We start from the raw sequence: 15654 nt of genomic DNA, 5'->3' as shown, positions 1-15654 counted from the left end.
TGTTGCTTTAGACACAAAAAAAGCCTTTGATAGGGTAGAATGGAATTATTTATTCAAAGTACTACAGAGGTTCAATCTACCAGAAAAATATATTAATTGGATTAAAGCATTATATAATGAACTATTGGCGAAGGTAACAGTAAATGGATATTTAATGAACCAATTTAAATTAAGTAGGTCAACTAGGCAGGGATGTCCATTATCTCCCTCACTATTCGCTTTAGTAATAGAGCCATTGGCAGAACTGATAAGATTGAAAATAAAATAAAAGGGATAAAAATAAAGTAGAAGGAGTATAAAATCAGTTTATTTTCAGGTGAAATCACAGTATACTTAACAGAACCAGAAAAATCAATAAAAGAACTACGTACGAAATTGAAGGAGTATGGAGAAATATCGGGGTACAAGAACAATGCAAATAAAAGCGAAGTGATGTCAATGAGTAATGCGGATTATACAGAATTTAAAAAAGAATCACCATTTAAATGGCAAACACAAGCAATCCGATACCTAGGTATTAGGTTAGATAATAATTTAAGCCACTTGTACAAATTAAATTATCAGCCACTAATAAAGAAATTGCAGGAAGACTTAGAATATTGGAAAGAATTACCGCTAACGTTGATAGGGAGGGTAAATTGCATTAAAATGAACGTTTTCCCAAGGATATTTCAATCGTTACCAATTTCCTTAACAGAGAAATTCTTTAATGAACTAAAGAGAATAATAAGGAAATTTTTATGGAAAGGGGGGAAACAGAGGATAGCGTAAGATAAATTAACAGAATGGTACAAACAAGGTAGTTTGCAGTTACCAAACTTTAAAAATTATTATAGAGCAGCACAATTAAGGTATTTATCAGATTTTTATCAGATAAGGGAAAACCAGATTGGACTAAGATAGAGCTAGATAAAATAGGGGAGAAGGTACTGGAACATATACTTTATAAGTGGGATGAAAAACTGGTATGATATAAAAGCTCACCAGTATTGCATCATTTACTCAATATATGGAAGAAGATTCACTTAGAAAGGAAAAAAAACAAATGACCAAGTACCAAAATTATTACTGACGCAAAATCCGCTAATCCCTTTTACAATAGATAACCTTTCCTTTAGAGAATGGGAGAGAAAAGGAATCAAAAGAATAGAAAATTGTTTTTTGGGAAATAATTTATTAACATTTGAACAAATGAAGTACAAATATGGAGTCACTCATGGTACAATGTTTGCATATCATCAACTGAAAGCTTATTTAAAGGATAAATTGGGAAACAGACAGATTACCAGAAGGAAGCAGCTTTGAATTTGTGATTACAGACACAATGATAACTAAAAGATTTATAATGAACATGTACATTATGCTGCAAGAGAAGGAAAATAATGAAATAAGTTATAAACCAAAACAAAAGTGGGAAAAGGATTTAAACATAAAGATAAAAAATGAAACATGGGAAAAGTTATGTTCTGGAACTATGAAAAATATAATAAACACAAGGTTACGCATAATACAGTATAATTGGTTATACAAGTTATATATCACATTCCAAAAGTAAAAAAAATGGGATCCAACATTATCAGATAGATGTTTTTGCTGTAAGAAGGAAATGGGAACAACAGTACATGCAATTTGGGCATGTGAGAAAGTGAAAAAGTTTTGGGAAAATCTAAATCAGATATTAAATAACAAAAAGCAACATAGAAGAAAGATCTCTGGATTTTTTGCTAAGTAATATAAGAAGTAAGGAATTAGGCCTCAAACTGGATGAAGCACAAAAAAGATTTATTATGTTAGCCTTAGTTGTAGCAAAAAAATGTATAATGTCAACTTGGAAATCGGAAGAGAGCCTGAGAGTACAGCAATGGTACATGGAAATGAATAAATGTATTCCATTGGAAAAAATAACATACAATTTAAAAAATAAAGTCACATTATTTGAACAAATTTGGGAACCATACATGGAACATAACAGAGAGGGCTTGCCTCGGACCTCCACCCCCTAAAATGATAAGAAGACAAAACGACTTGATCCAGTGTGTAAAAGTAGATGACACATTTTTCTTTTTATTTTTCATTGTGTGATGACATTGTTTAATAGTTTTATTGTATATGTTGAATGCTTATTGGTTTTGGAGGGGGGTGGGAAGGTAGGGGGAAAAAAGGGGAGAAAATGCCACTGTGCATATTTAAGAGGGAAATCTTTGTATGTATTTTGGTTGATATGATTCACAGTGTGAAAAATAAAAAATTATATTAAAAAAAAGAAAGCATCTGGTCCAGAAGTACCTAGATGAATACTGAAAATCTGTACTGGCCAATGTATTCACAGATATTATTGATATCTCACTCAACAGGGCCTCTTGGTACCACCTGTTTCAAATAGGTCTCAATCATACTGACGTCCAAGAAGAGTGTGGTAACCTGCCTAAATGACAACCAACCTGTTGCACTCCCATCCATAGTGACAAAGTGTTTTTGAGAGACTGGTGTGGAAGCATATCAGCTCTTGTCTGAGTGGCAACGCTTGCCTACTGCAGCAACAGGTTCTTAGTAGATGGCATCTCACTGGCTCGACACAAAACCCTGGAACACCTAGTCAGCAAAGACACATTCCAAAGAGCAAGGGAGCTGCTGCCAGGGAATCCAGCAATGCAAGCTTAAAATACCTGTACCTTCCTGAATGATGATTTCAATAGATATAATGACAGGAAATTCATTGCACTGCAATGTAATGCCACATACCAAGTTAACCCACTTAATACATCAGAAACATGAATAGCATGTTTGAGATTTGCAGTTGCAATGATAGTTAAGTTGAAGACAGAAAAAAATTAAATACCTCAGCTGGTTTCAGGTTTGGATTGGCTCTGGTTAGACTCATCTTTAATTCAATGAAATTGAAATGCAACCCGACCACGTTCCCCCAAATCAGAATCATGTGACAATGCAATGCTGTAATACTGCTTAATTCAACTTTTGTTCTCGATAAATGTAATAAAACTTAGCTCTCTAAATTATTTTTATTAATACAGTACAAACATGCAAAAATCAGACTTACCCATAATTTCTACCTCCTATACAATTGTTGAGCAATTTACAATGATGGTCAAACTCTGCAACACACTTGTTGCATTGGCCGCAGTGCTTGGATTTTAAGCCACTGTGAATCAGATATAACAAATGTATCATCATCCATGAACCAAAATGATATAGATTATGTGAAAAATAAATAATTCAATACTTTTCCAATAAAAAAGATACATTGGCCCCCCAATGTAGATATTTAATTTTGTTAAAATACAAATTACACCTGTACAGAATCATTAATGCAGTGAAAGCGACTTGCAACAAAATATACAGCATTCTGAAGCAAAACTGCAGTCAAACCACAGAGGATTTCAGAACAGAAGTTTGAAGGAGTACTATTAAAAGAACACATTTTGAGCTGTTCACATGTAGCCACACAAACAAAAGAATAGACAATGGTGTAATACAAATTCACCTGGACTTCCTTCCCTGCTCCCTCCCCATTTCTTTCATCTGCACTCTCGCACGCACAGATATGGGGGAACAAAATCTGCAAAACCGGTTAGGTTTATAAATACTTGGAGACAAACATAATAGGAAGAGTTCTTCAGCAAGTTTCCCCCATATGCAATTTGAAACAATATTTTCAGATTTATTAAGACTACAATATTTCCTTTCACTCAATCCTATGCATCCTCAAGTCAGTTCCCACATTTGTTTCATTGCCATTTGCTGGTTTGGGCACCTGAAACATTTCACTCTACACTTCTGATGACACCTTTAAACAATAAAATGTGTAATTACTATGAAAGTAGCACTAATAATGTGAACTGCCAACTGTTTTTAAAAAAAACATACAAGAAATCAATTTAGACAATCTCAATTAATCTGCGCTGGGTAATATGCATGACTGTATTATGACAACAGCACGACTAAGACACCCTCCTGGCAACAAAAAACATAAACAAAGGAATAGGATCACGAGGAGGCCCTAAAGCTTGCTCCAATAATTAAAAGATCTTACCTCAACCTCTGCTACAAATATTTTCCAGCTACGTAATTAAAGCATTATCAAGTCTGGCACTTACACTTTAACATCACAAAGAGAGCAGTGACGATTTTCAATAACTTTTTTATGTTTGCTGCAGTCAAGTACTGGCACTGATCCTTTATATTTCTTGTTCCGAACGTTTTCATCTACTGGGTCGATGGAAGCTGCAAACACGTAGAAAACCAAGTGCCAAAAAAATGCAATGGACGTGCACTATCAGAAGGGTTAAGGTTAAATAGTTCTGAATATTACACAATTTGTAAACACAAATTACACAAATCAGTTCACACACCAAAATGCTGGAGGAACTCAGCTGGTCTTTTCAGCTTCCAATGGAGACAAATATACATTGCCATCATTTTGGGCCTGAGCTCTTCAAGGAAAAAAAAATCAGAAAGTCTCAGAATTCAAACAATGGGGGAGGAATTCAGATCAACAAAAGGTGTTAATTGGATGGATGTGAAAGAAGACAGGGAATGGAGAGACGATGGGGGAAGGGGGTTGGGTGGGGGGGGGGGGGGGAGGTTTAAAATGAAAGCCAGAAAATGTCATCTGGTTGGAGGGTGCCCATTTGGAAGATGAGGTGTTGTTCCTCCAATTGACACAGACTGGGAGATCACTTTGTGATCAGCACAGCTCTGTCCACCACAATAGCATGGATCTCCCAGCGGCCACCCAATTCTCCATCCCATTCCCTTATTGACATGTCTGTCTATGGTCTCATGTACTGCCAGTCTGAGACCACCTGTACATTGGAGGAAAAACACCTAATCTTCTGATTGGGCACCCTCCCACCGGAAGCCATTGGTATAGACGTCTTTGACTTTTGTTAAAACCCTCACCCCTGCTTTCCCCATACTTTCCATTCCTTGTCTCCTTTCACACACACACACACACACACACACACACACACACACACACACACACACACACACACACCACACACACACACACACACACACACACACACACACACACACACACACACACACACACACACACACACACGAGAAATTCTACCTAGTTCCTTATCATATTCAATTAACACCTTTTGTTGGTCTGGATTCCTCCCCCATTGTTTGAATTTTGAGACTTTCTGATCTATCCTTTTCCTTGAAGAACAGATCAGGCCTGAACCGTTGGCAATATGTCTGTCTCCTATAGATGCTGAAAAGACCAGCTGAGTTCCTCCAGCATTTTGGCGTTTTTACTACAATCACAGTGTCTGCAGCCTACCATGTTTCATTCAGTTCAGTTGATCCATGGTGAAATCTCTTCAAGGGATGCCTTCCCTGAAGAAGTTCTCCTCTCTTCAAAGGGAGTTCTGTGAGCATCTCTCTCACTGCTCCCCATCTGCACTGCTTGTTGCTCTCAAGCTCTACAACACGTTGTCACCCAGACTCGCTTCCACAGCAACGTGTTCTTCCTAGCTACTTGCCTCCACCACCATCTGGTGCCACATGCATTCCATCTCCAAGCTTTCCAATTTGGTCCCCACTAGGATCTCCAGTCTCTGGACTGCATTGATTCCTGCTCTCTTGGCTTCTCCCACTAAATCCTATGGACTAATCTCAGCTCAATGACCAGGTACCCAGAGGACCCTCGCTCTCTCGCTACCACAGTTCTCCTACACCTCATCCTCCACTGGATCCATGCATTCAACCACCGACTCTACACACTTCTGGCATCCATCAAGGATCGCAAGCTTGCATCCCTAGAGAATGCCAACTTGGGGACTCTCCACCTGGGTCTCCTCTTTGGCCCTGGTGGTTTATAGGTCCGAGCTCCTGACGCGGTGACCTACAAGATCAAGCTTCCGACATGAACTTTCACCCTTTACCTCCTGTTCACAGATCTGGATTCACACATGGGTCTCCATTTCAGCTCAGGCAACCTACAGGCTTGAGTGTCTGACATGAACTTTTACCTTAAATTCAGAGATTGTCAGAACCATGCTTCAGACGCAAGTTTCCACCTTGGCCTCTGACCACAGGACCGAATCTCCACTGTGAGCTCCCACCCTGGCTCTGGGAATGCACAAGACTCTCTCTCTCTCTCTCCCCACCATTAGACTTTCCCAACCCTCCTCTCCCTCCCTTGGACCCTTCCTACCCTCCACTTCCTAATCCACACCATCCTCCTCCCCTCCCCAACACCCTCCACCCCACTGAATCTCCCCTAACCCCTGCACGGTCTTTACCATCCCCTCTCAGAGACTGAACACTGTCCTCAGTAGAGGCCTCACCTTCATCCCCCTTTGCCCACAAATTCTGCTAAACGTCACACTGTTCAGCTCTTCCGTCAACTCTGTCTCCTCGCTTACTTCCACAACCACAATTCTCCACATCTCACTACATATCCCTTCTCCAGCTTTAATATGTCTTCTTCCTCCAGGACACTTTGTTCTGGTCTTTTACCTGCTCTGGACCTTTATATTTCCAACTGGCGATGTGACATCAACTATATCTCCTTCACTGCTCCCCTCACTCATTCATATCTCTCCCCACACCAGTCTAAACCTCATTATCAAACCTGAAGACAAGGATGGCACTGTTCTGGCTGGCACACTGACCCCTATCTGGCCGGAGCCAGACAATTCTCAGATACTTCCTTTTACTTTTTTTGGAATATTTTATTTTGTCAAAATTCCAATGTTTTTCAGCATTCATGAAACATACAGTCTGTATTTTATCCACCCCTCCCTTACCCCCAAACATATATACTGATTATACATTATACAAATACAAGTGGGGCTCAGAGCCCCACCAAAACCTAAAGAAGAACAACCTAATTAACTAAATAACACAAGGAATAAAAGAAAAAAAAACTAAAAAAGGGCTAAAAGGAAAACGTACACATTAACTGTGCCATGTACACTTCCTCTTACCCCTCCAACAGGACCCCACCAAAACTCATCAAACCACTTTATCATGCACCATCTCTGAACTCATCACTTCCACCAGTCTCCTCTCTGACACAGCCTCCAACCTTATTGTTTCTACCTCCTACCCAAGATCCACAAACTCAGCAGCCCCATCATGTCCACATGCTCCTGCCTCACCAAATCGGTCTCCGCTTACTTTGACCCCCCCTGTCCAGTCCCTCCCCATCTATATCTGGGACACTTCACATGCTCTCCATCACTTCAACAACTTCCAGTTCCCTTAACTCAAATGCCTCAAATTTACCATGAATATCCAATCCCTATACACCCCATTCCTCATACTGAAGGCCTCAAGGCCCTTTGTTTCTTTCAGGACAATAGAACTAATCAGTCCCCCTCGACCACCACCATCCTCCTCCTCTGGCTGGCAGAACATTCATAAACCTCAATAATTTCTTCTTTGATTTATTGCACTTTCTCGAGGTTAAAAGGGTAGTCATGCATACTCACCTGGGCCCCAACTATGCCTGCCTTTTTGTTGGCTTTGAGGAGCAATCCAAGTTACAAGCTTACACAGGCAAGGCCCCTCAACGCTTCCTCCACTACGTAGATGACTACTTTGGTGCTGCCTCGTACCCATGAGCTCATTGACATCATCTACTTTGCTGCCAACTTCCACCGCGACCTCAAATTCACAAAGTCCATCTCTAGCAACACTCTCCCTTTCATCGATCTGCCTGTCTCATCTTCTAAAATTTCACCAATTCCCACAGTAACCATCTTGACTACACCTTTTCCACCCTGTTCCCTGCAAGGTCTCCATTCTTCTGTCTCATCTGCACCCAGGATGAGGATTTCCATGCCAGATCATCAGAGGTGTCCTCCTCCTTCAACATGGCTTTTCCTCTCCCACCTCCATTAACCACACATCTGCCCTGGCCTCCTCTGCCCCCACACATAGCAATGACAGGATTCCTCTGGTCCTCACCTATCACCCCACCAGCCTCTACATACAACACATCCTCCTTCGCCAATTCCCCCACCTACTACGTGATCCCACCACTAGACATATTCCCCTCTTTGCCTTCTGCAGGGACTGCTCCCTCCGTAACACCCTTGTCCACTCTTCCCTCCCCACCCATCTTCCCCTTGGGACCTACCCCAGTGACTGCATGTCTGGAAAACAATCATCCATGGTGAAAGCAAAGTAACCTCGCTGAGTAAATGTATGCACACTATCACTGAAGAAATTAACACAATAATCAGGAGGAACCTTAACCTACATATAGATAGACAAACTAAAGAAGCTGTACACGACAAAGTTATGGACTATGTCAAAAGGTAGGTTGAGGAATAAAAAGGGATTTTTAAAAATCTAGTATGGTGTAATTAAAAATGTATTCTTCAATGATCCTTAACCCTTCTTGTAGCTTCATCTAACTGTCAGATTTATACCATGGCCAACAACACCATTACTGTTTTGGGCCAAAGGAAAGTCCCATCTTTGACAATTGATAGCTTTACCCAAACTATTTCTTGATTTTCTGAACTAAAATCTTTCATTCGGTTTCCATTATCCTATGTTTTTTTAATATCCTCTTCCAGTTTGTTTCTTTCAGTTTTTTGATGTAAATCCCAACCCTGCTCATTTCTCAAATTATAACTATTAGTCATACCCATTTATTTATACTAGTGCCATTAATTTGCTGATCATATTATAAATATTTGTCACATTCAGATAAGCTTTAGGCATTTTCTTTTGACCATATTTCGTTGTTCTGATTCTAATACCATTGCACTCTTATGCACTGTTCCTTTCTGATAGGACAAGACATCAATACCTATTTTGCTATGCCACACCATCTGCCGTGTTTTTCTTCCCTTAAACTCCTTCCATATATTTCCTTCCCCCAAAACATTAAAGTCTTTATTGGAGATCTAGATGTTAGGACAATGGTTAAGTCCAATTCAAGAGAAGCCTACGGAACAGCTCATTCTTTTCCCAGTTCATTCTTGCTATTACTGCAGCTCTCAATATAATTCATGTAATATTTCTCATGGTTTTTTTTAAATCTCAGCTTTATTGGATGGATAATTTTATAAATCATATTACACAGGTCAATTTGGATCAGCAATATCACCCTCATGTCAAGAATCAGAAAGTTGAATGTTCAAGCTTCACCAAGAAAACTGAGGATTCAAATACTTCATTGCAATGCTAAGGGAGTAAGTTATACACTTCAGACTGTGAATATTACAAATACCATATTAAACGAAATGCCCATTTCAAAAGAGCAAGAAATCTCTTTTGATCAAAAACAACTTGTATATATCTCAAATCCACACATTTAGCTTCATTACAACTAAATGTGCCAAATCAAAAGAATAATTTTAATTATAAAAATGAATTCACAATATTTTACACAATTATTGCCTGTTTCTACTAAATTCTTTCTTTGTTTAAATTAATTTTCTTTTGGTGTTTACTGAAAATAGAATGTACTATTCCATTCACGAACTAGTTTTGGTGCAAGAGGCAACTTGTCATCAACACTGAACTCAAACATACGAGGCTGCAGATTAATTACAATTACTTTCTGAAACCTATACAAACATCAGTTTTATCATATTAAAGAGGATACAGTGTAGCCAGCAGGTAACCACCAAGATGGAAGAAGGGGAATCAGTATCGCAAACATAGTAATTATATAAAACAAGTAGACTATCCCACAGAGGAGCTGACATGGATGTGGTGGCCAGTTCCAGCCATTGACCCTTGAAGGCTGGTTGATGATGAACTTCGAAGCAAGCAGATTTGTCACGGCTGCAGTTTTATTTCCATTCTTCTGGAAGATATTCTTCTGCAATTAAATATTAAAATATTACCTGTAACTGATCATGAGACAGTAATGAAGTTTTTGAAGATTCTAATTAAACAACATTTGTCTCCGACAAATGGTAACTATACACAAGTCAAATTCTGAACTTCTAACCAAAATGGAGAAGCATTTCCCTGTGTAAAGAGTCTCTTTCAATGATCTTTTGAAACAAAATTCCACTCACAGATATGTAAATATTTTAAAGCATATGAACATTAAATAAAACAAGCTGATTCAGGGCCATGCCAATTGAAAATAATTAAAACATTGACAGCGTACTTGACGATGGAACCAAGTTGAATCAAAGGATGAAAGTATTCATTGAAGTCATCAAGGAAAGAAAATATATTTGGGTCAGGAATATTGCCCCGAAGAACTGTGGTAGATACATTGTGTTTTCCTTTACTGCCCAATGGCGTCAGATTACAGGACCTCCAGATACCACAACTGCCTTGTGATGAGGGAGAGTCTTTCTAACATCATTGCTATTTGATATATTACTGTATTTTCCACAAGACTGGGTGATCCTTGCAAAACCCAAAGTGGGCATTAATGCTTAGGTGATTAGAGAATAGTGTAAACTAATTGCCAAGTAATTAGCTGGAATGGGCAATGTCCTGCTTTTGTGAACAAGGCAAACCTGGACAATTTCACATCATCAGTGTTGTAAATGTATTGCACATTCTGGCAAGAAAAGGCGTCTCCAGTCAAGCAATTCAATCCTCGTTTTAATCTTTGTGCAAGGCATGCTCAATGATTTGCACAGAAGTTGCAAATTACTTCACAGACCACGCTTGATAGGGCATTCCTACGTCAGGCTGGTAACCACTGCATGTCCAACCCTTCCCACTGCATGACTAACCCTTCCCAAAGACCACAAGACATAGGAGCAGAAATAGGCTATTCAGCGAATCAAGTCTGCCCCGCCAATTAATCATGAAATAATCAATTTTCCCCCACTCAGCCCTACTGCCCTGCCTTCTCCCAATAACCTTTGATGCCCTGGACAATCAAGAGCCTATCAATCTCTGTCTAAAATACTCCCCAATGACCTGGCCTCCATGACTGCCGGTGGCAACAAATTTACCATCCTCTTACTGAAAATGGTCTTACACATTTCTGTTCTAAACAGACACCCTTCAATCCTGAAGTTGTGCTCTCGTCCTAGGCTCTCCCACTAAGGGGAAACAACTTTCTACCCCTTTCAAAATGTTTCAATGAGATTTCACACCACCCCCACCCCCACCCTCTTTCTCCTAAATTCCAACAAAATCAGGCCAGAGGCTGTCAAATGCTCTTCATATGATAACCCTTTCATTCCCAGAATCATCCCAGTGAGCCTCCTTAAACCCTCTCCAAAGTAAACACATCTTTTCTTAAATGAGGAACTCAAAACTGCTCACAATACTCTGAGGTCTCAGACTCAACATCACATTCCTGCTTTTATATTCTATTCCTCCTGAAATAAATGCCAGCATTGCATTTCCCTTCTTCACCACTGTTTCAACATGCAAGTTTACCTTCAGGCTACCTTGCACGAGGACTCCCAAGCCCATTTGCATCTGGGCATTTTCAATTTTCTCCCCATTTAAAAAAAAATATCTGCCCATTTATTTTTCAACCAAATTGCATTTCTGTACTCTTTGTGACATGATATTTAATTTGCCACTTCTTTGCCCATTCTCCTAATCTAAGACCTTCTTCCTGTTTCCTCTGCACCACCTGCTCCTCCACCTCTTTGTATCATCCGCAAACTTGGCCACAAAGCTAATCATTCCATTATCCGAATTATTAATACATCACATAAAAAGAAGTGGCCCCAACACTGACCCCTGTGGAACACCACTAGCAACTGTCAGCCAATCAGAATATGATCCTTGTATTCAACTCTCTGCTTCCTGTCAATCAGCCAATGCTCTACCCATGCTAGTGTGTTTCCTGTTTTACCATAAGTTCTTTTCTTGTTAAGTAGCATCATGTGCGGCATCTTGTCAAATGCCTTCTGAAAATCCAAATAGACAACATCCACTGCATCTCCCTTATCTAGCCTGCTTGTCACTTCCTCAAAGAATTCCAATAGACTTGTCAACCAAGATTTTCCCTTAAGGAAGCCATGCTGGCTTGGGCCAATCCTGTCATGTGTTTCCAAGTATTCTATTATCTAATTCTTTACAATTGACTCCAACATCTTCCCAAATACTGACATCAGACTAACCTTTCTGCTGCCTCCCTCCCTTCTTGAATAGTGGAGTAACATTTGCGATTTCCCAGTCCTCCGGCACCATGACAGAATCTATTTTTTTCCTGAAAGATCATTACCTATGCTTCCACAATCTCTACTGATACCGGTTTCTAGACCTGAGGGTGTAATTCATCTGGTCCAGAATACCCATCTACTTTTAGACCATTCAGCTTTCTGAGCACCTTCTCCATTGAAATCATAATTACACTCTAGTTTTTCCTGAGACCCTTTGACACCTGGCACACTGCTCGTGTGTTCCACAATGAAGACTGATGCAAAATACTCATTTAGTTCCTCTGTCATCTCCTTGCCTATTACTTTTTCTCTGGTGTCATTTTCTAGTGGTCCATTATCTACTCTTACCTTACTTTTATTCTTTATATACTTGAAGAAGCTTTTTGTATCCTCTTTTGATATTATTTGCTATCCTATTTTCAAACTTTTCCCTCCTTATAAGTTTTTTGTTACCTTCTGCAAGATTTTATAAAATTTCCCAATTCTCTCTCCATCTAACTTTAGCTTCCTTGTATGCCCTCTCTTCTGCCTCCACGTTGACTCTGACTTCCCTCGCCAGCCATAGTTGGACATTTTTCCATTGGAATATTTCGTCTTTTTTGGTATGTTTTGGTGTGTGTGGAGGAAGAATGGCCTCACTCCCTGTATTGCAGGTGGTCATGTGTCTTCCCCATCTGAACTTATTCGGAAGTCACATCATCTCTCAGTCAAGGTTGCGCTGTGGGCACTAATTAGTGCACACCTTCCCGTTGGCTATTTCAAATCATCTAGCATCCTTATTGGCTGGCCACACAGATTAGCCCTACATTTAACAAGAGGGTCTGAGCCCCAGGCACCGTTCCATGTCAGGTTGCTACTGTGGACGTCGCTTGGAAGGGTCACGGGTAAGGTGTCCACTGCACCAAAGCTGTGTTGTAGTATTGCAATAGTTGCAGTAAAACTGGATCAAGGTTCCAGGAGCATATGTAGAACCCATGCTTATAGTGCATGAATGTCTGTATTGTCATTTATATGAATTAGTAATTGTGTATCATTTATCGTCCTCATCTGTTTGTTTCCCATCCTCTTCTATAAATTGTGCATGTGTATTTTATTCCCATAACGATTTTCCCCACTCTTCTATAAATTTTGCATTTTATTCCTGTTACAATTTTCCCACCCTCTTCTATAGTGCATGCGTTAATAAAACTTGTGTGATTGTGTCAAGACTTGTCTCTCTGTGAACCCACCGAATCTGATACTCTTCTCAACACAACAGCGAGCAGGATTCAGTTTCAGCTGAACATACGCGGAGTCTTAACCATGTGGGAATGGAAGATCACACTAACAACGTGGGAATGGAAGATCACACTAACAACGTGGGAATGGAAGATCACACTAACAACGTGGGAATGGAAGATCACACTAACAACGTGGGAATGGAAGATCACACTAACAAGGTGGGAGTGGAAGATCACACTAACAACGTGGGAGATTGTGTTAATAGCTATGTGTATGGGTGTCCTGTCGGATGCATAGTTTATTGGGCACCTGCTCAAAAACAGGGGCAGCAGGAGGCAACTACGAATAGGGAAAGGACCCCAGGGTCGGAGTACAAAATCCACAGGTGGACTGATGACCATCAAGGTTTCAACCATTTGAAACACCAGTCAATTGGGCCAACAGATTGGACCCCCATGGAGAGAAGACAGGGTGCTGTGGTCTCCCACATGGAGTTATTGGGTTTTCCCCAAGGATAGGGGAGTAGTGGGGCAGCCCTATGTTTATTCATATCTCTACTTAGGTGCCAGTGGAATATCACATCCGATTTAAGTAGTCAGGGCGCCCAGAAAGAAACAGAGATAGAATCCCTGCAATATGAGTGCTGGGAACTGCAAAAGGCAGTGCAGATTTCTCAAGGGCAAGTAACCAATTAGAATTTTAAATCGTGGAGGCAGTTTCCAAGTTGATCGAAACACAGCAGCTGGTCAGCCTTGCAGCTTGACTCAGGAAAAGCTTGAGGTGTTGTCTAGCAGGGGGAGGCGATTGACACATGGTTGGTGTATGGGTATGTGGATGGATGGTGATAACCCTGAGGAAACTAAGTCCCATGACCCATTTCTTCCACTGTGGGCCTGAGGCTTTATAAGCCTGACCAGTGACTACATGGGCCATGGTCGCGAGAACACCCCGCCAGCTCTCCAAAATGGCGAGGTAGCCAAAAACAGGGGACTTCGAGTGGGCATGTAGAGTCATTATGAGATAATGGAGTCCCAAGACTACTCTGATAAGGGGCTAACCATTGGTGCAGGGACACAGATTGGGCACTGATCGTGGTTATCTATGGAGGCGCCCACAAGCACCACCTCCCAGGGAGCACGAAGGTGACTGGTGCCTTTGTGGGCCATTTAGTCACTGCCGAGCACCCCGACCTGAGAGGGGTGGCCTTGCCCCTCATGGGACTTGCAACCAAGAAGGAAGACAAGGAAACCATTACCCTCTTGGAGGGATAGGAGTTTTCAGAGTTGAGAGAGAAGTTCGGTGACATCACCCTGCCAGTGCCCCACAAAGACGTGTGCACTCTGGAGAGAGCACTGCAGGGGGAAGTCCCATGGGGGTGAAGCTTCCCATATGCTGGCCACTCCGATCTGGTCCAGCCTCCCCTCACATCCTCCCCCACTGGAGGTGGCCCCCGACTAATCTATCTTTTGAGCTCTCCCCACTCCCACCACAAGAGAAGACTACTACTCTTCAAGATCTTTTCTTGATCTGAGGGTCCATCAACAGACTGCTACGATCAAATCATTGATTTCAGCCACCAACACCACTGACAACTGTGGCCACCGCATCACTTGTTTAAGCAGCAAGGAGTTTTTTGTCACTTATTATGCAGAACCTAAACCTCAGCATTGAACATATGATTGGATCTCTTGTGATTTACATTAAGAGCGCGGACTTTGTAATGGACCTTTTGTGGGTTTTTTTTTCTCTTCTTCAGCCATCCTGAGCTGTAGTAATGATGTCTTATAAGTACAGGCAGTCCCCAGATTACGAATGTCCGGGTTACAAACAACTCTTACTTATGAATGAGTTGTTCACCAATTCACGCATGTGTGTAAATGCACAGAATTAGCATGTGCATTGCGCCCCCAATTCTCGCATGTGCATAATGTACTCATTACCATAAGTACCTGTTCTACCTTACTTACAAATACGCCTCATGGATAGACCCAGGTAATGGAACTTGTTCATAATCCGGGGACTGCCTGTAGAGTGTCAGGGAATTAGTTATTCATAGTTACAATTTGTAGATTATAAGTGGAGTGTCACTGAATGGTCGTTGTGTACATTTTGTTTTACATAACAGTGACAACGTCGCCCCAGCCCTCCTATTAACACAAACAAAACACCTCGAGGTGGGGGCTTCAGGAGCTTTTATTTAAAAACATTAAATTAACTACCTTTCAGTCCTGACTCCTCCTAGCTATCGTTACAGGAATCCAACACAGGCACTTGAGGCACCCGTTTGAAAAGACCACGAGTGGGAGCAGCATCCTGGTGTTAGATGAGCCAGAGG

General features: G+C 40.9%; 1 protein-coding gene across 10 annotated transcripts in view; it reads right to left on the bottom strand.

Annotated features, from left to right (window-relative positions):
- LOC138744762 (palmitoyltransferase ZDHHC1-like) overlaps positions 1-15654 on the bottom strand; it is a 54595-nt gene that overhangs the window by 34002 nt on the left and 4939 nt on the right. For all 10 annotated transcript variants that reach the window (XR_011345756.1, XM_069901385.1, XM_069901388.1 and 7 more), the window contains exons 2-4: positions 9605-9823; positions 4116-4291; positions 3059-3160 (exon numbers count right to left, since the gene is read on the bottom strand). Coding sequence is in view for 9 of the 10 variants with exons in the window: in XM_069901385.1 (XP_069757486.1) it covers positions 3059-3160; positions 4116-4291; positions 9605-9823 (497 nt within the window). In the remaining variant the exon portion in view is untranslated. The remainder of the gene's footprint in view (positions 1-3058; positions 3161-4115; positions 4292-9604; positions 9824-15654) is intronic.

Source organism: Narcine bancroftii, chromosome 10 (assembly GCF_036971445.1).
Source record: "Narcine bancroftii isolate sNarBan1 chromosome 10, sNarBan1.hap1, whole genome shotgun sequence".
Lineage (NCBI taxonomy): Eukaryota > Metazoa > Chordata > Chondrichthyes > Torpediniformes > Narcinidae > Narcine > Narcine bancroftii.
Note: the sequence above shows the minus strand (reverse complement) of the source record. Positions and strands in the feature narration are given on the sequence as shown.